We start from the raw sequence: 24,561 nt of genomic DNA on the forward strand, positions 1-24,561 counted from the left end.
ATTATTATGCATGAACTCATACTCGGAGCCACTGTGTCAGTCCTTCTCTTAATGGTCTTCATTTTTTTCACTGACATCTTACTTTATTGTTGCTGTTGTTAGGTGCCTTTGAGTTGATTCTGACTCATAGTGGCCCTATGTACAACAGAAAAAAACACTGCCTGGTCTTGCACCATCCTCACAATTATTATGCTTGAGCTTATTGTTGCAGCCACTGTGTCAATCCACCTCATTAGTGGTCTTCCTTTTTTTTGTTGTTGTTGTTGACCCTGTACTTTACCAAGCGTGATGTCCTTCTCCAGGGACTGATCCTTCCTGATAACATGTCCAAAGTACGTTAGATGAAGCATCACCATCTTTACTTGCAAGGAGCATTCTGGTTGTACTTCTGCAAGACGGATTTGTTCGTTCTTGTGGCAGTCCAAGGTATATTCAATGTTCTCCCCCAACTTCACAATTCGAAGCAATTCAAAGGCGCCCATTTTTCTTTGTTCTTCTTTATTCACTGTCCAGCTTTTGCATGCATGTGACACAGTTGAAAACACCATGACTTGGGTCAGACAGACCTCAGTCTTCAAGGTAACATCCTTGCTTTTCAACACTGTAAAGAGGTCTTTTGCAGCCAATTTGCCCAATTCAATGCATCGTTTGATTTCTTGACTGCTGTTTCCATGGCTGTTGATTGTGGATTCAAGTAAAATGAAATCTCTGATAATCTCAATCTTTTCTCCATTTATCAAGATGTTGGCTACTGGTCTAGTTGTGAGGATTTTTGTTTTCTTTATCTTGAGGTGTAATCTATCCTGAAGGCTGTGGTCTTTGATCTTCATCAGTAAGTGCTTCAAGTCCTTTTTCACTTTCAGCAAGCAAGATAGTGTCATCTGCATATAGTAGATTGTTAATTAGCCTTCCTCCAATCCTGATGCCCCATTCTTTTTCATATAGTCCACCTTCTCAGATTATTTGTTCAGCACACAGATTGAATAGGTATGGTGAAAGATATAACCCTGACACATCTTTCCTGGCTTTAAACCATGCAGTATTCCCTTGTTCTGTTTGAACGACTGCCTCTTGGTCCATGCACAGGTTCCTCATGAGAACAATTAAATGTTCTGGAATTCTCATTCTCCACAATGTGATCCATAGTTTGGCATGATCCACACAGTCGAATGCCTGAGCATAGTCAATAAAAGACAGGTAAATATCTTTCTGGTATTTTCTGCTTTCAGCCAGGATCCATCTAACATCAGGAATGATGTCCCTGGTTCCATGTCCTCTTCTAAATCTGGCTTGAATTTTTGGCAGTTCCCTGTCGATATACTCCTGCAGCTGTTTTTGAATGATCTTCAGCAAAATTTTGCTTATGTGTGATATTAATGATATTGTTGGGTAATTCCTGCTTTCAGATGGGTCACCTTCGTTGGAGATAGGCATAAATAAGAATCTCTTCCAATTCCTTGGCCAGTAGCTGTCTTCCAAATTTCTTGGCATAGATGAGTGAGCACTTCCAAGGTTGTAACCCTTTGGTATTTCGTCAATTCCTGGAGCCTTATTTTTCATCAGTGCTTTCAGTGCAGCTTGGACTTCTTCCTTCAGTACCAGCAGATCCTGAACAAATATTACCTCCTTAAATAGTTGAACATCACCAAATTCTTTTGGTATTGTGTCTCTGTGTGTTCCTTCCATTTTCTTTTGATGCTTTCTGGTAATATAATATTTTCCCTGTAGAGCCTTCAGTATTGCAACTTGAGGCTTGAAATTTTTCTTCAGTTCTTTCAGCTTGAGAAATGCTGAGCATGTTCTTTCCTTTTGGATTTCTATTTCCAGATCTTTGTACATATCATCATAATACTTTACTTTGTCTTCTCGAGCTGCCCTTTGAAGTTTTCTGTTCAGCTCTTTTACTTCATCATTTCTTCCTTTTGCTTTAGCTACTTGACCTTCAAGAGCAAGCTTCAGAGTCTCACCTGACTTCCATTTAGGTCTTTTCTTTCTCTCCCGTCTTTTTAGTGACTTCTTGCTTTCTTTATCTATGATGCCCTTTGTGTCATTCCACAACTTGTCTTACCTTTGGTAATTAGTATTGAAGACATCAAATCTACTCCTGCAATGGTCTCTAAATTCATGTGGGATATACTCAAGGCCATACTTTTGCCTTGTTCTGACCGATAATATTGAGCTTTTCCATCATCTGTTTCCACAGACGTAGTAGATGTAGTAGATTGAGTTCCTGTGAATCCATCTGGAGAGGTCCTTGTTGGTGAAAAATGTTATTTTCAGTGAAGAAGCCGTTGGTCTTGCAAAATTCTCTCCTATGATCTCTGGCTTGTTTTCTATCACCAAGGCCGTATTTTCCAACTGCCATTCCTTCTTCTTTGTTTCCAACCTTTACATTCTAATCAGCAGTAATTATCAGTGCAAACTGATTGCATGTTCAATCAATTTCAGGCTGCAGAAGTTGGTAAAAATCTTCAATTTCTACATCTTTGGTCTTAGTGGTTGGTTCATAAATTTGAATAATAGTTATATTAACCGGTCTTCCTTGAAGGCAGGTGGATATTATCACTGACAAAGTTGTAGCGCAGGATGGATCTGGAAATGTTCTTTCTGGAGATGAATGCAAGGCCATTCCTCTTCAAGTTGTCATTCTCGGCATAGTAGGCAATATGTTTGTCTGACTCAAAATAGCCAATACTAGTCCAATTCAGCTCACTAATGCTCAGGGGTTCTTACTACATGCACTTCACATTTCTATTATTAATGGGTGCTTGCAGCTGTTTCTTCACTTTTTCAGTCCTGCCACATCAGCAAATGAAGGTCCCAAAAGCTTGAATCCATCCACTTGATTAAGGTTGACTCTACATTGAAGAGTCAGCTCCTTCCCAGTCGTATTTTGAATGTCTTCTAACCTGAGGGGCTCATTTTCCAGCACTATATCAGACAATGTTCCACTGCTATTCTTACGGTTTTCATTGGTTAATTCTTTTCAGAAGTAGCCTTCCAGGTCCTTCTTCCTAGTCTGTCTTAGTCTAGAAACACAGCTGAAACCTGTCTGCCATGGATGACCCTGCTGGTATTTGAATACCAGTGGCATAGCTCCCAGTATCACAGCAACACACAAGCCCCCGCAGTACAACAAATTATACTTATCTTAAAATTTTTGTCTTTTTTGTATACCGAAAAAAAAGGTGCATTTTGAACCCGCTACTTCAAAACATTGTCTTATGAAAACCTATGATTATAGATGGTCCAGGATGGAACAGTCAACATATTAGACAGATTTTGAATAGATACTGTCATGAATTGAATTGTGTTCCCCCAAAAATATCTGTCAACTTGGCTAGGTCATGGTTCCCAGTATTGTATGATTGCCTACAATTTTATCATCTGATGTGATTTACGCATGTTGTAAATCCTATCATTATGGTGTAATAAGTTGAATTAAAAAAAAAAAGATTTCTTAGCAGCAGTTATAATGATGAGATTACAAGATTAGATTGTGTCTTAAGCCAATCTCTTCTGAAATATAAAAAGAGAGAAGCTAGCAGAGAGACATGGGGACCTCATACCAACATGAAAGCAGTTCCAGGAGCACAGCAAGTCCTTTGGACCGGAGGTTGTTTTGCTGACATGCTCTCAGGGCAAGGGAGACTAAGGACAAGGACTTTCCTCCAGAGCAGACAGAGAGAGAAAGCCTTCCCCTGGAGCCGGCGCCCTGAATTCGGACTTTTAGCCTACTAGACTCTGAGAGAATACAATTTTCTTTGTTAAAGCCATTCATTTGTGGCATTTCTGTTATAGCAGCACTAGACAGATTTATCATTTCATACATATGTATATATCTCTATAAAGAGAGAGATAGAGATAAATTGATTACAATGGAGCTTATTTGTCTTTATACATGAAAACAGCACCAGAGCTATATTTGTATAGATAAAGCCTCTGCTATACTTTCATTTGTAATGCATACAAAGTGGTACTTTGGGCAAATAACATAAGTTATATGAATCTGCTTATCCCCACTTGAAAAATCATATTCCAACATTTTTTTGGCAGCATTGTCAGAAGTGTAAATGAGAATTAAAAGCTTGAATGTGTCTATGATACATGAAAATAACTGTAGTGTGTCCCTAGTATTATTTGTCTATCTACCTACCTACCTGCCTGTTAGTGTGTCTCTCGTCTATCAGTCTATCTATCACCTATCTACCATCTTACCTATCTAGCTGTATATCTATCATGTATTTGTCTATCATCATCTATATTTTTTTGGATGTTGACAGTAATAACTTAAAATAATTTTTTTGTTACTGTTAATTGTTTTGATCTTTAGACTGTGATTTAAGCTCTTTGTGATGATTTTCATGAATAGATTCATTATGATCTTGTCCTTGTAACTGACCCAGCCCCATATTCTGTAACACCAGTTCTATGACTGAAGCTTCCAAAAGTGCCATACTTTACATTACATTTTGTTTGTCTACTTAAATTATTTTCTCCTCCAATTGGACATTTGTATTATAACTGACACATTCTAAGTTTTTTTTTAACAAGCCAGATTCATATTTTTTTTCTTGTTGAGAAACCCAGGATATATGAAGAAATCTGAACAAATAGTGAAACATTGATCTCATAAACACTTCCCTGTAAAAACAAACAAAAAAACCCTCTTTTTTTATGAAAAAAAAGTTTAAAATCTCTCTATATGACACAATAGCATAGGAGAAAGGGAAAACATGCTGACGATGACATACATGTAAATTAATGGAAGTTATTAAAATCTGCCTGAACATGAAGCATCTTCCATTAAACATCGGAACTCCTATGTGCCAGGAGATATCACAGATCAATTTAAGTATAATTTTTAAAAACTGCATCTGAATGCACCACAGATTTTTTTAAAAATACAATAGCCCTACAGGTTAGGGTAACAGAATGGTTGGTTTAAAACTTTGTGAGCCCTGCTTCCTACGTTCATTCGTTCTTTCTTTCTATCTATCTATCATCTATCTATCTATCTATCTATCTATCTATCTATCTATCTATCTATCTATCTATCTATCTATCTATCTATCATCTATCTATCTATCTATCTATCTATCTATCTATCTATCATCTATCTATCTATCATCTATCTATCTATCTAATCTATCATCTATCTGTCTGCCTGCCCGCCCGCCTGCCTGCCTGCCTGTCTGTCTGTCTCTCTATCTCTCTATCTCTTTCTCTGTCTCTCTCTCCCTCTATCCCTCTACTTCTCTATCCTTCTATCACTCTATACCTCTATCTCTCTATCATCTATCATCTATCTCTCTATCATCTGTCTATCTCTCTATCTGTACCTCTCTATCTCTCTATCTCTCTATCTCTCTATCTATCTATCTGTCTGTCTGTCTGCCTGCCTGCCTGCCTGCCTGCCTGCCTATCATCTATCTATCTATCTATCTATCTATCTATCTATCTATCTATCTATCTATCTATCTATCTATCTATCTATCTATCTATCAATCAATCATCTAATCTATCTATCATCTATCTATCTATCATCTATCCATCATCTATCATCTAATCTATCTATCATCTATCCATCATCATCTATCATCTAATCTACCTATCTATCTGGCATATCTCAATTCCTGAACACTATGAGCAGAGTAGTCTCTGAGTAAACTATTAGCAAACAAATGCAGAAATTAAATTTCATAGCATTAATTATAAAAATGAATACATGAAGTCCACATTTATCTCATATAAAACATATTAGGAATAATGGTGGAAAGCAGACAGAATTGAATAAAAAATGTGGCCTTGAAAATGTCACTAAAACACTGTCAATGTTAGTAAAACATGTTATTGCATAAAAATTTTTACCTTTTACCTGTATTTAACCTGTTTGACACCCCATGGGATTCTTAGCATGGCATAGTGGGAACAACTTGAAGCTTTCTCTCAGCATTTAAGGCTCTCCCTGAGGAGACACCAAGCAATGTGTTATGTTTGAAGCACTTGAAAACTTCAGAACATATCTAGTGTGTCTGTTAATTTTCTAAATAATTTGTATTCACCAGTGATTTTCTTTTAGATATATCCGTTCATTTATTCTCAGTTAACTTTCAACTTGTCCCACCCAGGGAGCTGGATTAAAATATTTTACCTTTAGGACAGACCACTCAGTATTCCTACATTTCCATAATGCTGTCATAAGGAATAAAATTAGCAAATTTCATCTTATGATATATCATTTCTTTGTGCTTTTTCTGTATTTTCATTTTTTTTATTATTATGCTTTAGGTGAAAGTTTACAGTTCAAGTTAGTTTCTCATACAAAATTTATACATATGTTTTTATGTGACCTTAGTTGCTACAAATATAATGTGAATGCACACTCCACCTTTCCGCTCTTGATTTCCTGTGTCTGTTCCATCAGCTCTTGCCCCTTTCTGCCTTCTCATCTCGCCTCCAGACAGGAGTTGCCCATTTAGTCTCATGTATCTACATGAACTAAGATGCGCTCTCTTCACCAGTATTATTTTATGTTTTATAGTCCTGTCTAATCTTTGTCTGAAGAGTTGGCTTTTAGAGTAGTTTTAGTTCTGGGTTAACAATGAGTCCGGGGCCATGTCTTCTGGGGTTTCTCTAGTCTCAGTCAGACCATTAAGTCTGAATTTCATGAATTTGAGTTCTGCACCTCATTTTTCCTCTGCTCCTTCAGGAACTTTCAGTTGTGTTCCATGTCAGGGAGGACATTGGTGGTAGCTGGGTACCATCTAGTTCATCTGGTCTCAGGCTGATGGAGTCTGTGGTTTATGTGGCCCATTTTGTCTCTTGGGCTCATATTTTCCTTGTGTCTTCAGTGTTCTTCATTCTCTTTGCTCCCGGTGCATTGGGACTAACTGATGCATCTTAGATGGCTTCTCACAAGTTTTTAAGACCCCAGATGCCACTCACCAAAGTGGGATACAGAACATTTTCTTAATAAGCTTTGTTTTGCCAATTGACTTAGATATCCCCCAAAACCATGGTCCTCAGACACCCACCCCTGCTATTCTGTCCCTTGAAGTGTTTGCTTGTGTTCAGGAAACTTCTTCGCTTTTGGTTTAATCCAGTTGTGCTGACTTTCCCTGTATTGTATATTGTTCTTCCCTTCACCTTAGATAATTCTTATCTACTAAACTATCTGGTAGCTTAGTGCTTAAGTGCTATGGTTACTAACCAAAAGATCAGTGCCTCAAATCCACCAGATGCTCCTTGGAAACTCTATGGGGCAGTTCTACTCTGTCCTATAGGGTTGCTATGAGTTGGAATCGACTCGATGGCAGTGGGTTTGATCTAGTTAGTGAATTCCCCATCCCTCCCTCCCCACCCTTGTAACCATCAAAGAATATTTTCTTCTGTGTTTAAACCTTTTCTTGAGTTCTTACAAAAGTGATCTTATACAATATTTGTCCTTTTATAACTGACTGATTTCACATAGCATAACGTCTTCCAGATTCACCCATGTTGTGAGATGTTTTGGGAATTCATCATTGTTCTTTATTGTTGAGCAGTATTCTGTTGTGTGAATACAGAATAGTTTGTTTATCCATTCATTCATTGATGGGCACCTACACTGTTTCCATCTCTTTGCTATGGTGAACAGTGCTGCAATGAACATAGGTGTGCACATATCTACTTTTCCAATGGCTTTTATTTTTCTAGGATATATTCTAAAGAGTGGAATTGCTGGATTGTATGGTACTTTTATTTCTAGATTTTTAAGGAGGTGCCAAATCTATTTCCAAGGTGATCGTACCATTTTACTTTCCCACCAGCAGTGTATAAGTGTTCCAGTCTCTCAACAACCTCTCCAACATTTATTATTTTGTGTTTTTGGATTAATAATAGCCTTGTTGGGGTGAGATGGTATCTCATTTTAGTGTTGATTTGCATTTCTGTAAAGTCTAAAAATGATTGTGAGCATTTCCTCATGTATCTGTTAGCCACCTGAGTGTTTTCTTTGCCGAAGTGTCTGTTCATATCTTTTGCCCATTTTTTAAATTGGGTTACTTCTTTTTTGTTGTTGAAGTTTTGCAGTATCATCTAGGTTTTAGAGATTCGACACTGTTCAGGTATGTCATATCTTCAAATTTTTTTTTGCCCAGTCTGTAGGCTGTCTTTTTATTCTTTTAGTGAGGTCTTTTGATGAGCGTAAATGTTTGATTTTTAGGAGCTCCCAGTTATCTAGTTTCTCTTCTGCTGTTTGTGCATTGTTAGTAATGTTTTAGACACTGTTTATGCCATGTATTAGGGCCACTATCATTGTCCCTAATTTTTCTTCCATGATCTTTATCATTTTAGGTTTTATATTTAGGCCTTTGATTCATTTTGAGTTAGTTTTTCTGCATGGTGTGAGGTATGAATCTTGTTTCTTCTTTTGCACATGGATATCCAGTTATGCCAGTACCATTTGTTAAAGAGGCTGTCTTTTCCCTGTTTATCAGACTTTGAGCCCTTGTGAGATATCAGCTGCTGACAGGTGGATAAACTTATGTCTGGATTCTCAATTCTGTTCCTTTGCACTATGTATCCATTGTTGTACCAGTACTAGGCTGCTCTGAATACAGTGGATGTATAATAGGTTTTAGAACCACTTAGCATGTGATTCTTCTCCAGTAGTGCTTTACTTATCTGCAGCCTCTTCCTTTTCCATATGAAGTTGGTGATTTGCTTCTCCATCTCATTAAAAAATGCCATTTGAATTTGGGTTGGGATTGCATTTAATCTGTAGATCGCTTTGGGTGGAATTTATGTTTTCACAATGTTGAGTCTTCCTATCTGTGACAAAGGTAAATTTTCCACTCGGGGAGATCTCTTTTGGTTTCTTGCAACAGTGTCTTGTGGTTTTCTTTGTATAGGTCTTTTACATCTATGGTTAGATTTATTTCTAAAGTATTTTCTGTTCTTGGGGAGCTATTGAAATGGTATTACTTTGGTGACTTCCTCTTCAAAGTTTTATTTGTTGGTGTCAGCAATCCAACTGATTTTTGTACCTTTATCTCATATGTTGACCTTTTGCTGAAATCTTCTATTAGTTTCAGTAGTGTTCTTGTGGATTCCTTGGGGTTTTCTGTGTATAAGATCATATCCTCAGCAAATAGGTATACTTTTAATTCATCCTTTCTAATTTTGATGCTGTTTATTTCTTTTTCTTTCCTAATTGCTCTGGCTAGGACCTCCAGCACAATGTTGAATAAGCACAGTGTTAAAGTGCTTCCTTGTCTGGTTCCTGTTCTAAAGGGAAATGCTTTCTGACTCTCTCCATTCAGGCTGATGTTGGCTGTTGGCTTTGCATAAATGCCCTTTATTATGTTGAGGAATATCCTTTTTTTTCCCTATTTTGCTGCAAGTTTTTTTATCAGGAATGGATGTTGGACTTTGTCAAATGCTTTTTCTGCATCAATGGATAGGATCATTTGTTTCTTATCTTTTGTTTTAATTATGTGTTGGATTCCATTGATTGTTTTTCTAATGTTGAACCATCCCTGCATACCTAATATGAATCCCACTTTGTCGTTGTGAATAATTTTTTGATATGTTGTTGAATTCTATTGGCTAGAATTTTGTTGAGGATTTTTGCATCTGTGTTCATGAGGGATATTGGTCTGTAATATCCTTTTTTTGTGGTGTCTTTACCTGGTTTGGGTACCAGATTTATTCTGGCTTCATCAAATGAATTCAAGAGTACTTCATCCTTCTGTATGCTCTACAATACCTTTAGCAGTAGTGGTGTTAACTCTTCACTGAAAGTTTGGTAGAATTCTCTAATGAACCTGTCAGGGCCAGAGGTTTATTTTTGTAAGGAGTTTTTAAATTACCTCTCCATCTCTTCTTTTGTTATAGGTTTATTTAGTTTTTCTACCTCTGTTTGTGTTAGTTTAGGTAGGTAGTGTGTTTTTAGAAATTTGCCCATTTCCTCTAGATTTTCAACTTTGTTGGAGTAAAATTTTTCATAGTATTCTGTTATGATTCCAAGGTCTATCATGAGGTACAATATTGTCAGTGATATGATAATACTCATGTACCAAAAAAGAACACGAGTTAATACTGTTATCACTCAAATTTACTCAACCAGTTCCAAAGATGATGAAAGTAAAGATTTTATCAACATATGATATCTGAATTCATCAAAATTTCATTCAAAATCCATTGCTAATTACTAGTTATTAGAATGTGAAAGCTGGAAAAAAAGAAGAATCGCTAGATGGACAATATGGTGATAGAAACGATGCCAGAGATTGCATGTACAAATACAGCAAGACCAATAAATTCTTCATTACAAATAGCTTTTTTCAACAAAAGAAATGGAGACATATATGTGGTCTTTGCCAGAAAGAATACACAGGAATCAAACTGAGTACATCTATGGAAAGAGGTGATGGAGAGGCTCAATATCATCAGTCAGAACAAAGCCAGGCACCAACCATGGAACTGACAATTGATTGCTCGTATGCAAGTAAAATTTAAAGCTGAAGAAAACTAGAGCAGGTCCACGACAGCCAAAATATAACCTTGAATATATCCTGCCTAAAATTAGAAATTATTCCAAATATTGATTTGTCATTTTGAACACTAACGACTGCAGATTAAAAAGCTTTGGATGCTATCAAGAACATCAGACCTGAAGAAATCGAAAGATCATTAAAAGACAAGAAAGAAAGAGGAAACCAAATGGATGTCAAAAGGTACTCTGACACTTATTTTTAAATGTAGAGTAGCTGAAGCAAAAGAAGAAATAATAAAGTTGAAGGGCTGAACAGAAGATTTCAAAGGGAGGCTCAGGAAGACAAATTAAAATATTATGATGAAATATGCTAAGACCTGGACTTAAAAAACCAAAAGGGAAGGACATGTTTGACCGTTCTCAAGTTGAGAGAATGGAAGAAAAAATTCAAGATATGTGAGTAAGTTTTATGGTATGTTATTTATATCGCAATAAAAGGATTTAGAAATAAAAGTAACAAGAAAAAATCCAATTTATCTGACTTTCTGGATGTGAAATAAAAGATATATCCACGTATAAAGCACTTTAAAAGATGCAGAACAGAAACTCACTTGAGTAGGAATTAAATGTCTTTATTTTTTTTATGATTAGAAAAATCATGAAAATTTAATGACTTCGAAAAAATAAAACCTTGAAAAAAATTCTTATGTTTTAATTCTATGTTAATTATTTCATATAAGTTTAGAATTTCCATAGAGTCAATTGGTTGTTATGGTCATAAAAGACCTCCATGAAAAAGTGAGTTTTAAAAATGAAAATATTTCCTATGAGAGAATAAATGTTGAATTTTTATTGTGTCTACTCTAGGGTTGACTGATTTCTATTGCTCCAAGTAATAAACGAATATTTTGAGGTAATAATTATATAAATAGACAGGCACACCTGATCTTATACTTTCCTGTTATTTCATATATTGTGCATTTTGCTGGTATTTAAGTAATAAAAAAATAAATAATTTTTTTAATATTATATTAAATATTTGTATTCTCATCAAGGAGACTATACAGGTTTGTTATTGTTAGTTTCTGTTGTATACAGGCAAGACTGGCTATAATTATGAGACGAACTTCTGCTAGAACATGACACAGTGGAAACAGAGAAACACCACATGTTGCAGTGAAGGGCATGCCCCTCACAGTTTTAGGATGTGCTATTCACATATGCTAGAAATTAGAATATCACTCTTCCTGTAACTTGACCCCTGAGACTTCTTCTCCTAAGCATTTGTGTTCGCCTTTCCACCAGTTTACTCTTTCTCCATGGAATCCCCCAGCATATGTAGTACCAATTTGTCAATTCCCTCAGTCCCCTCTGTTTAGTGGTAACTTTCTGTAATAGAAAAATCATATGCAGGTACTATTTGACACTTGGTGAGAGGGTTCAGTCCTTGGAGAAGGACATCATGACTGGTATAGTAGAGGGTCAGTTAAAAATAGGAAGACAATCAACGAGATGGATTGACAGTGACTGCAACAATGGGCTCAAAGATAGCAAAGATGGTGAGGTAGTGCAAGACAAGACACTCTTTCATTCTGTTGTTCATGGCGTTTCTTTGATCAGTATTAACTCCAGGCACCTAACAGAAACAAGTATTAAGATTATTGGTAGTCATTAAATATTTTAATGAATCACAGAGTATTTCTTACTGTAACTGTAATAACATTTAACTTGTATATCAAGCTCCTCAGTATTTTCCTGTTCTTTCTCTTTCTCTCTCTTATTTTCAGGAGCTCCTTCAAGGAAAAACTGTATAAGTGGATTAGACAAATTTCTTTTCTTTTCATGGATATCATTGAGTTGCATGTTATTCCTTTTGGTCTCTATGATTAGTGTTGTGGGAAGCTCTCCGATGTTTACATTAATCTTGGCAATACCCAATATATTGCACATTTACAGATGGCTCTTTCACATCTTATGCTACATAAAAGGCAAAACATAGAACTCCATGGTGTCCAACTTTCACAATTGCATGTAGTGCTTCTGTCGCTCTTCATTGTATCATCTAGAAATTCTTTTCACAGGCATGTAATGAAACACTCAATAAGTAAATGCATCACTCAAACATTAGCTCAAGAAAAAGGCTTTATTTCATTTAAAAAAAGAAAGAGAAAAAGAAAATGAAAAAAAAATCCAGTATTGGGGATTGATGGCTCTCATTTGTTCAAGTAGCTCAGCAAAATCAAAGTTAATGCATCTGGCAATCTTTTGTCCTTAAATTACATTTTCCCCAAATTGAAGTTCACACCGCATCAAAGTACAGGAAGCAGATGATGATGGCAAATAAATCTTCTCACAGACCTCATTTTTTAAGGAAGTAACATCAGTCCTTTCTTTGTTTTTAAAAGGTGGCTGAACTTCTCAAGGCAAAAGTCTACAAATCATTTCTTAAAATGGAAACTTCCTTGTTTATTTATTTATAACATCTTCCTTACTAAACCAAAAAAACAAACCCATGCAGTCCAGGTGATTCCAACTCCTAGTGACCCTACAGGACAGATTAGAACTGCCCCCTAGGGTTTCCAAAGAGATGCTGGCGGGTTCCAATGGCTGACCCTTGGGTTACCAGATGAGCTGTAACCACTGTGTCACCATGGCACCTGTTCTTTACTACTTTATGATAATTCCCGATACCTGCCCCTGGGCCTTTATTATAAACCTGCTCAAACTATGTAGTGCATCCACATTGTGATGGTGTCCCATTATGTAGTTCGAACAAATCATGCATCCAAAGGAATCAGTTAGCTTGCTGTATGAGTGTACTAATTCATTGTCTCTATGGAATTTATTTTCTCTCCCAGACATTGTGCTAGGCATTCACTACTTTTTGAACCTCACTGCTATTTCTCTTCTTTTAATTTGATATGCTCCGTCATCTCAGGGATGACATCATTAAAGCAGAAAATTGACATTAAGAAGTTATTTACACTAGCTGTTCTGAAACTGGAACTTGGAGCAAGACCATGTTTGAAACTTGATTCTAATGCTGAAGACCACATTGAACTTGGACTATTTATTTATCATTTGTGAGTTGAACTTGGGTAATTTATTTACACTTTCTGAACCTCCCTTTTATCATCAAAAATATCTAAATATTAATAGAACCTGCCTCACAGAGCTGTTGTGAAAATTAATTAAATCTTGAAGAATGACAATGATACACCAGTCAAGAAGTAAGAGATATCATTACCTGGATGTGCTCAGTGTTGCTGTGGACCACTTGGCATGACTTGTCTCATCCAATAAGCCAGAAACTGAAGCAGAAGCGTAGAAAGGCAAGCTTATTTCATTGTGCAAGGGAAGAAGCAGTTGGGGTTGATGTTGCCAAGACTGCTCAGTGATAAAGAGGCAAAAAGATACCTTTACGGGGTTTACAAGTAGGAAGCCCATACAAGTTACAACAGCAACACTATTAATCATAGTACTTAGGTGCAATGTGGTGTAAATGTAACTTCATGCATAGTGTGTTCAGAATATGGTGGTTAAACTCTACCCAGAGATGGAGAATTTACTATGTATGAGGTTTAAAAGGTTATCCTTAATGTCCACATGGCATCTAAGCCAGTTTCTGCCAATTTCCTCTAGTTTGGTCAGCATCTGAAAAAGAGGGGAACCAGGATTTTAATGTAAAGTTATAGGGAATATTAAGCAAAGAAAGCAGAATTCTAATATAAAGCTAAGGGGGGTGCCAAGCAAGTTGCTCGAGGCTGACCTTTCAGTAATCAGCCAAGCACTTTAATCACTTTGCCACCAGGGCCCCAACACATTCTTATCTACCATAAAGTTTACTTAACTATTGTATTTGTGATCCATCTCTTCACTTCAAGGACGGGAAAAGTTTTTACACTTTTGTGCATCAGTGCATTTAGAAGAGTGACTGATACACAGGATATTTACAAATATATGTGGAATATATTTGTGCTAGCTATACTCTTTGGGGAAACCCTGGTGGTGTAGTGGTTAAGTGCTATGGCTGCTAACCAAAGGGTTGGCAGTTCGAAGCCACCAGGCACTCCTTGGAAACTCTATGGGGTGGTTCTACTCTGTCCTATAGGGTCGTTATGAGTCAGAATCGACTAGACTGCACCAGGTTTGGTTTTTTGGCTTATACTCTATGGAGGCACACAGACAAGTTTTGAAACCCATCATGTATTTCATAGGAACCATAGGACGCATCAAACTATAGAAAAGATGTTGCATATTTTTTTCCATGCCCTGTGTAGGGCAGATTTTACATCTTTGTTCCTCAAGCTATAAATCAAGGGATTCAACATGGGAATCACCAGGGTGTAAAATATGGAAGCCACTTTATCAGCCGGAAAGGAATGACTGGACTTGGGATGCATGTATATAAAGATTAAAGTCCCATAGAACACTACCAAGATTGTCAGGTGGGATCCACAAGTGGAGAAGGCCTTGTGCCTGCCCACAGCTGAGTTCATCCTGAGAATGGCTACAAAAATGAGCATGTAAGAAACAAGAACTATTAAAAGGGATGTAATCAAATTAATAGATGCTAAGATGAGAATGACCAATTGAATTTCATGTGTGCTTGAGCAGAGCAAATATAATAAGGGGTTAATGTCACAGTAGAAATGACTGATCACATTGTATCCACAGAAGGATAAGTTAAAAATCTTTATGGTGACAAGAAGAGAAACAAACATGCAATAAATATAGAGGATTGCCACCAGCACCTGACACACCCTTTGTGACATGATGACTGTGTAGAGAAGAGGGTTACAGATGGCCACATAGCGGTCGTAGGACATTGCTGACAGAATAAATAGTTCACCATTTATGAACAAGGCAAAGAAAGCTAGCTGTGTAGCACAAAAATAATAGGAGATTGTATTTTCATCCACAAAAAAATTGACTAGCATTTTAGGTCCCACAGTTGTTGAATAACCAAGATCAGCGATAGCCAGGTGTCTGAGAAAAAAGTACATGGGTGTTTGTAGAGTAGAGTCCATCTTGGTGAGGATGATGATGTCCAAATTGCCCACCACCGAGATCATGTAGATGATGAGGAACAGCCCGAACAATGGAGCCTGCAGCTCTGGGCGGTCTGTGATTCCCATCAGAATGAATTCATTCAGCACTGTTAGATTGTGTTTGTCCATCTTGGTCTATCAGGAAAACTATTGCGGATAGAGACATCAGCATCGTCAATAGGTTTTATGTAGCATCATCTGGTAGATTTTTAGTATACAAATGCAATATGCTAAATGAATAAGATAAATCCAAACTTTCCAATATACTTATTAGACATTAAACTCACCTCCCACAAATAAAGTATAGGCACATGAAGATAGAGAGAGAGGGATAGAAAGAAAAATCTAACTTGCTATCAGTTGGGTAAAATTTGCTCCCAAAGAACATTTGTCAATGCCTGGGACATTTTGGATGTCACAAGTAGGAGAAAGGTTCTACTCGTATCTAACGGAAGCCTGGGATGTTACTAAACATTCTTCTATGTACAGGGTAACTCCCACACAATGACAAAATTTCTTGTCCAGAATGTCGATGTGTCAGAAGTTGAGAAACCCTGTGGTAAACTGAGATAGAGACAGACACAGATAAAGGCACAGGTGTAAGTGTACGTGAATATGTAGATGTAGACATAATCATACATATACATGCATATATACATATACACAATACATATACATCTACATGTACATAGATGGGATTCCTGGTGGAGCAGTGGTTAAGCGCTTGGCTGATAATCAAAAAATTGGATTTTTGAATCTATGATCCTCTCCTTTTAAAACCTATGGAGCAGTTCTATTCTGTCCTCTAGCGTCTCTATGAATCGGAATCAACTTGATGGCAAATTTTTTTTTTCTATCCGTATAAATGTATGAAGCAAAAATAAAAAAGTTAAAAATTTTAATTGGTAGGCATATGGATGATTACTAAACATTCTTTTTTCATTTATATAATGACAATTACATAATGACATTTACAAAATTATTATACAAATATTAATTTCATTATAAAAGTTTCAAAGTGCAAATTCACCAATTGTGTGGAAACACTTAATATGCCTTACTTGAAAACATGGTCCTATACTCAATTACACTTAAGAGGGACATAAGAAGGGCCTAGAGCCAGCTTGTAACTACCGATTTGAAAGGACACCAACTTGGGAGAGTGAATACTATAGCTTCATAATTCTGCTACAGAATTTCTAATACCGCATATACTTCCTTTACTTTCATATTATTTAGACATAAAGATGGTGTTCAAAGATGCTTAGGAGCATTTAGCCTCTGAAACAAAGTGTGAATATTTGAAAAAATAATAATAATGTGAAAAAAAAGGGAGAGAGATCCTAGTCTCAGGCACTATTGAAAAGTAGAATGCTCACAGAACGGACTCAGAAATCTTATTATTTTGCAATGACTTTGCCGTTGAATAAAGATGGGACCCTGCAAGTGTCACTGAAACATTTTGGGTATCGGTAAAATATGGAAATAATCTATCTTTTTACCTGCAATGAAGCCTCTGTCTTGACTCTCTGAAGTGTTTCTTAACAGGGCAGAGTGCAAAGAATTTATGGATTTTTTTTCACCCTTGGAGACTCTCCCTGAGGAAATGCCAAGGATTGTTCCTGAAGCATTTGAAAGCTTAACAAAATACCCGAGGGTGGTTGGTTAATTGTCCAGGACATTGTGTATTCACCGGTGAACAAATATTTATTCATATAGTGCGTATGCAGGTCTATGTTCATCTATTTCATGTAGTCTTGCATTTTACTCTTTGTTAACTTTCCATTTTTACCACACGGGGATCCGGATTAAAATATTGTATCTGTAAAACAGAACTGTCAATATTCCCATTTCTACAGTGGTCTCTTCAAATGGATGACAAGTGATGAAATGCTTAAACATTTTCTTATTGCGTTATTTAAAAGACTTAAATGAGATAAAAGTAATGCATTGTGCATGTGTGAAGTATTACTTCCTAGTTTACTGTTATTTTTGTTATTGTTGCTGTTGCTATTTTCAAGGTATTTTTTTTTTTTCTTTTTGACCTCAGGAACAGAAATATTTCCCTTGCTTCTCATTTCAAAGTCAATTGGCATCATGTGTTCATGTATTTGCTTGTTTGTTTTATTTTCCATCATATTTCAATATTTTATGTTTTTTCATTCTGTCCAAACCTCATTCCAAAACTTTTTTCTCACCTTGATACATGTTCTGCTGTGGTTCATATAATGCTCTACCATATCAACACACCCTCGGAAAGTGTGCTCTTCTGTGTGTAATGTTTCACTATGAATATATATTTACTGTGCTATAAATATTTCCGCTCCATTTTGTTATTGCAAATATTTCTAATGTATCCATTTGTCACTTTTTTTTTTTTTTTGCTTATTTCTCCTATATAATGGTATGTATGTGGCATAGTGGTTAAGAGTCTGACTGTTAACCAAAAGATCGGCAGTTCAAATCCACCAGGTGCTCCTTGGAAACGCTGTGGGGCCGTTCTACTCTGCCCTATAGGGTCATTATGAGTCAGGATCGACTCGACAGCACTGGACTTTGTTAGGTTATATGTGTATATATATATATATGGCACTGGGTATATCTCACGGCTAACTGAAAAGCTGGCTGTTTGAACCAGTAGCCTTTCCGGGGGGAAAACACCTGAACACCTGCATCCCTAAAGATTACAGCCAAGGCAATCCTATGGGACAGTTCTACTCTGTCCTATAGGTCACTATGATTTTCAATGGACTGGATGACACTTAACAAAACAAAAATTCTTGAGGGGTACATATTTTGTTGCCTCCAACAGGACATCATCTGGCTTTCTTGCTTCATGCATGTTATCAGGAAAGACCAGTTTCTGCATGAGGACATGATATTTGGTGAAGTAGAGGGCCAACAAGAACGAAAAAATCTCTCTGTGAGATGAATTGACGCAGTGGCTGCAACAATGCAATTGAACATGCTGATGATTGTGAGGCTAGGACAGGGCCAGGCAGCGTTTTCTTCTGTTTTTCATAAGGTCGCCATGGTTGAGGTCACTCAATGGCAGGTAACAACAACCACCTTTGGCGAATGACGGCTTTCACTTCCCATGATTCTATTGAGGTCCAGCCACACTGCTGTGTTCATCAATACTTTGTTCTTTTTTACTGCTGAGTATTATTTCATGTATGGATTTAGTACAGTTTAAGTATCTTTTTTTTTTTTTTTAAGTATCTATTCACCCATAGAAGGACATTATGGGTTGTTACTTGTTTTTAGCTATTATAAATAATGTTTCTTTGAACATTCGTGTAAGGGTTTTTATATGAACATAAGTTTTCACATCTGTGAGATAAATGTCTAAGTGTGAGTTGTTTTAATTTTGACAAAGTCTAATGTATCAATTTGTATTTGTCATCCATATATTTGTATGTACTAGTAATTCAGTAGTTTTTATTATTGAGTGGTATTAACTTGTTGGAAAATACCACAATTTATTCATCCATTCCCAAGTAGATGAAGATTTGAGTTGATTCTAGTTTTTGAGTATTACAAATAACGTTGTTATGGACATTTGTTTCATGTATTTATAAGGATAGATGCTGACATTTCACTTGGGTAGATATGAGTAAATTGGTTAAATTTTAGGGTAAAACTATGTTCAGCTTTTTAAGACCCTGATGCTTAAATTATTTTTTAAGCATTTTCATCATTTTAATTATCCACTAGCAGTTTATGAACATTCCATTTCCCCCACATACTTACCAAACACCTAATATTCTAATAGATGTATAGAATTATGTCATTAATGTTTTAAATTGAAATTCTTTTTATGAAAATGAACATTCTTAATGCTCTTATTTGCCAGGAGAATAGCCCTATGAATAAGTGAGTGTTTGTTTTTGCGATCACTTTTGGGGGCTTTTTTTTTTATTATATTATTATTATTTTTGTGCTTTGGGGCCTATCACTGTATATATTTTGGAGACCTGCTGGAAAAGTGATAAAGAGCTGTGCGGCTAGCCAAACAAACGTTTGGCAGTTCGAACCCGCCAGCCGCTCCCTAGAAACCCTGTGGGGCAGTTCTACTTTTTCCTATAGGGTCACTATGAGTCAGAATCTAATTGACACCAATGCACCAGGGAGAGGGGGGTACATATTATGGACACAGGCCATTTATGAGATATATTTTATGAAAATATTATATTCCAGAATATAACTTGTTTTTATACAAGCATTTTGTGAAAAGCAGAAGTTTAAATATTTCAAGTGGTCAAACCTTTTATGGATTTTGCTTTTGGTGTTATATCTATGAAATCTCCAAATGTATCTATAGAATCAATGAAGGCCTACTTAAAATCCAAAAGGCTTTTTTTTTTAAACATACTTACAAGCTGAGAGTCAATTCACCAATAAATGCTAAGTTTTTTTTAGTTCTATGACTGTATTGTAGGCTGTATTAGATTTTTTACATAAAAAAACATGTCCTCTATCAATAAATTAAGGTTTCCTCCATCTTTTCCAATCTGGATGCTTTCTATTTATCTGTTGATTTAATTTTTTTATTGCCTTCTTGTGTTGCCTAGAACAGCCACTAAAATGTGGAATAGATTTGGTGAAAGTAGGTTAACTTGTTTTGTGTCTGGTCTTACTGAGAATGTATTTAAATATTCACACCATGTGTGATGATAACTATAGGCTGTTCATGGGCCCCCTCTTTAAGTTTGAGAAAGTTCCATTTTAATACTAATTTTGTCAAAGTTTTATCACAATTATTGGTACTTTTAAAGTGCTTCTCTACATCTATTTATATCACATTGTTTGCCATTTTTATTTGAATTATGGTGAATGTCATTAATTGATTTTTTAGTGTAAAACTAACCATGCATTTCTGGGGCACACTTAATTTGGTGTACTATTACCTTTACACATTGCCAAAGTCAATTTCTTAATTTTTTCTTTAGATTTTTCACCTATGTGCTTTGTTGTTTTCTTTTAATGACTTTGTCTGCCTTTGATATCAGGGTGAAGCTATCCTCATACAGGAAATGCAAAACACCCCTCTCTTCAGTGTGGCAGAGGAGTTTGTGTACAATTGGCTCATTCTTTTTCCCTAAATGCTTAACAGAATTTCCCAATCTAGCCATGTGAAATGATTGGGAATGGGGAGTGTTTGAAATTTCCATTTTGATACCCTCTTTCTAAATGATATTTTTCTGAGGTGTTTTCTAGTCTCTACATACATGGAAATATATCATAACCCAACTCATAGGGTCCTAATCTAAAACCCAGTTTGGATTATTTTTTTAAAAGACCACCTTAGCATATCTAAAATTTAATTTTTTTCTCATTACAAGTTTTTGGAATATTAAAAGAATAAGAATAAGAAAATATACATGGGAAGTTAGGAGGGAATATGGAGGAACTATGTCCAGAAATCATGGCAAATATATAAAATGCTATATATTACACCTCACTCACTAGAAACACAGCATGGCCCAACCATGGGTTACCTCCTTATGCTTCTTCCAAGCAGAGTAATCAAAATGATGAATTCAAACAGTAGATGCGGATCAAAATAAAGTGAACACACATATTCATCAAGTTTAAGAAAATTCAGCCAAACAAAAACAAGGCAAAAATATAACTCATCATACAATAGACCTCTTATGCAAGGGTACATAAGCAATTAGAAAATGACTTCTAAACGAGAGTAATTATTGTTTTCTAGAGAGATAAGGATACCAAGCTATGAGACAAAAGCATGGAATTAGGAAGTACTTTCAATCCGGGACAGAAAAAATGAAAACACCTGGAAACTTCTGTGGCTGACGTCAATAGATTTATCTTAACAGGTATATGCATTGACACAGGCAAAATGGGCTAACTTAGACAAAACCAGATATCGAGCTGAGCCTGTTGAATATGTTTATTTTGTTACTGTTTATATTAATATTACAATATAGTAATAATAAAAATAATAACAAAATATACAGACTCTAAGGGCTCAAATATAAAGTAATGGCACTGACGATGAAAGAGAGGGATTTCAACATTTAGAAAGTGGACATTTGATCAAATCCAGATGACTGAGTACTTCAAATCAACCCACCACACTGAGCCCTCTTTTAATCAGAATTACCCACCCAGGGCAGAGGGTGAGCAATAAAACAGAAAGTGTGTGTGAGTTTGAACACGCGCGTGCGCACACACACACACACACACACAGACACTTTCTACATTTTTTTTTCCTACTAAATAAGGAAAACACCAGGTACTTGGAAATCATTGTGTATCTGCTAGAGTTTCAGTATCCCCCTAAGAACATTCAATTTCCTTTTTTTTTTAATCTAGCACGCCCAGCACATTCTAATATACTATCAACTTTCTTAAATATTATGCTTATAATGCATCACTCCTGCTCAAGGAAGGCAAGGCTTTGTACTGTTTCATTTATTAATCTACTTACAGCCTTAGTAGAGCGACTGGTAGAAGGCAATATAGAAATACATGTTATCTGTGCTTGTCGGCTTGCTATCCCCTCTGGAGGCAGAAAGAAAAAAGTGTAAAGCCCAAAATGTAGTTCATATGCATCCATGTTACAATGAACGTTGAGAAAATTATTGCATAATCATTCTAAAGCCCTATGTAAGGCATATTTTACGTCTCTATTCCTCAAACTGTAGATCAAGGGATTCAACATGGGGATTACCAGGGTGTAAAATATGGAGGCCACTTTATCAGTATCAAAGGAATGACTGGACTTGGGCTGCAGATACATAAAGATTAGTGTCCCATAGAACACTACCACCACACTCAGGTGGGATCCACAGGTGGAGAAGACCTTGTGCCTGCCCTCAGCTGACCTCAGTTTGATAATGGATAAAACTATGAGTGTGTAAGAAACAAGAACTATTAGAAGGGATGAAGTCAGATCCAAAACAGATAAGATGAGAATGACCAATTTAATTTCATGTGTGTTTGAGCAGAGCAAAGATAACAAGGGGAGAATGTCACAGTAGAAATGCCTGATGACATTGTGGCCACAGAATGTTAAATTAAAAATCTTTATAGTGACCAGGAGAGAAACAAATGTGCTCTAGAGATAGGAGATTGTCACCAGCACCCAACACATCCTTTGTGACATGATGACTGTGTAGCACAGAGGGTTACAGATGGCCACATAGCGGTCGTAGGACATTGCTGACAGAATAAAAAATTCACTAGCTATGAACATAATAAAGAAAGCTAGCTGTGTAGCACAAAAATAGTAGGAGATTGTATTTTCATCCACAACAAAATTTGCCAACATTTTGGGTCCCACGGCTGTTGAATAGCCAAGATCAGTGATAGCCAGGTGTCTGAGAAAAAAGTACATCGGAGTTTGTAGCTTGGAGTCTCTCTTGGTGAGGATGATGATGCCCAAGTTGCCCACCATTGAGATCATGTAGATGGTGAGGAACAGCCCGAACAATGGAGCCTGCAGCTCAGGACGGTCTGTGATTCCCATCAGAATGAACTCATTCAGCGCTGATAGATTGTGTTTGCCCATCTAGGTCTATCAGGAAACCTGTTCCGGGTAGAGACATCAGCGTCATCAATAGCTTTTATGTAATATCATCTGGTAGATTTTTAGTATACAAAATCAGTATGAATAGTATAGATCCAAATATTCCATTTTAGGATATTTGAACACGTACATACCCAACTCCCAACAATTTGACACACACATATAGACATATACATATTAGGTGGATTGATGGATACATTGATAGAAGAAACAAAAGTGAATATGTTAAGCCTTTAGGCGCTAGGTACATGGATATTTATTGCACTCTTCTTAAAATTTTTGTTTTTTTCACATACCTAAAAAAAATGTGGATACATTTTGAACCCTCTCCTTCAAAATATTATGAAAACTCATATTTATAGATGGTCCAGGGTAGAGCCATCAATATACTAGACAGGTTGTGGATAGATATATAATTGGTCACATTGGAAATTATTTGTCTTTATACATGAAAACATCCCTAGAGATATATGTATATAGATGCAACCTCTGCTATACCTCCATTTGTAATGTATAAAATGCTTTACTTTGAGCAAATAAGATAAGTTATATGCATGTTTTTATCCCCATCTGGAAAATCGTATCCCACCTCTTTTTTGCAGGGTTGTTACGAAGAATAAATGAGAGTCAAATGGTTCAAAGTGTCTATAATACTTGAAAATAACCCTAAAATACTATGTGCCTAGTACTATTTGTCTACCTGTCTATTTGTCTGTCTTTCTGTTTGTTTGTATATCTATCATCTATCTGTCATCATCTGTTGTTTTTTGATGTTGACAGAAATTACTTGAAATTGTATATCTTTTGTTGTTAATTGTTTTGATCTTTAAGATATTTGTAGGTATATTCTGGACTGTGACTTAAGTTCTTTGTCACCATTTTCATGATGAATAGGTTCATTAAGATGTTATCCTTGTAACTGACCCCAGCCCCGTAGTCCATAACACCCATTCTATGACTAAAGTTTCTAACAGTGCCATTCTTTACATTACTTCCTTTATTGGTCTAATTAAAATACTTCCTCCTCTAAATGGGCATTTGTATTGTAATTCAAACATTCTAAGTTTTTGTAACAAATCAGGTATATTTTTATTTTCTTATGGAGGAACCTGAACTACATGAGGATCTCTGGACAAATAGTGAAAACTTGATGCCATAAACTCCCCCTTGTAAAAAAGTATCCTCTACCTTTTATGAAAAAGAAAGTTAAAAAAAATTACAACATGGCAGTGACATAGGAGAAAAAGAAAATATAATGATGATGACATCTATGTGAGTTACTGGAAGTTTTAAAATCTTTTAGAACACGAAGCATGTTCCATTAAACATCATGAGATACCACAGATAAATTTAAGTATAATCTTTAAAAAATGTAACTGATTGTGCTACTAATGTTTTAAAAATAAAAGAATAGCCCTACAGGTTAATACAACAAAATTGTAGGTTTAAAACTTTGTGATCACTGCTGCTTC

General features: G+C 36.1%; 1 protein-coding gene across 1 annotated transcript; it reads right to left on the reverse strand.

Moving 5' to 3' along the window:
- Positions 1 to 14,688: 14,688 nt before the first annotated feature.
- LOC100663950 (olfactory receptor 8K3-like) lies at positions 14,689 to 15,660 on the reverse strand. The gene has a single exon (XM_003422986.3). It carries the CDS (start codon positions 15,658 to 15,660, stop codon positions 14,713 to 14,715), a length of 948 nt encoding a protein of 315 aa, XP_003423034.2. The 3' UTR covers positions 14,689 to 14,712.
- Positions 15,661 to 24,561: the final 8,901 nt, after the last annotated feature.

This window comes from Loxodonta africana, chromosome 7 (assembly GCF_030014295.1).
Source record: "Loxodonta africana isolate mLoxAfr1 chromosome 7, mLoxAfr1.hap2, whole genome shotgun sequence".
Classification (NCBI taxonomy): Eukaryota; Metazoa; Chordata; class Mammalia; order Proboscidea; family Elephantidae; genus Loxodonta; species Loxodonta africana.

Coding starts and splice junctions, on each gene's coding strand:
- LOC100663950 (XM_003422986.3), bottom strand. CDS start 15,660: ATGGACAAACACAATCTAACAGTGCTGAATGAATTCATTCTGATGGGA.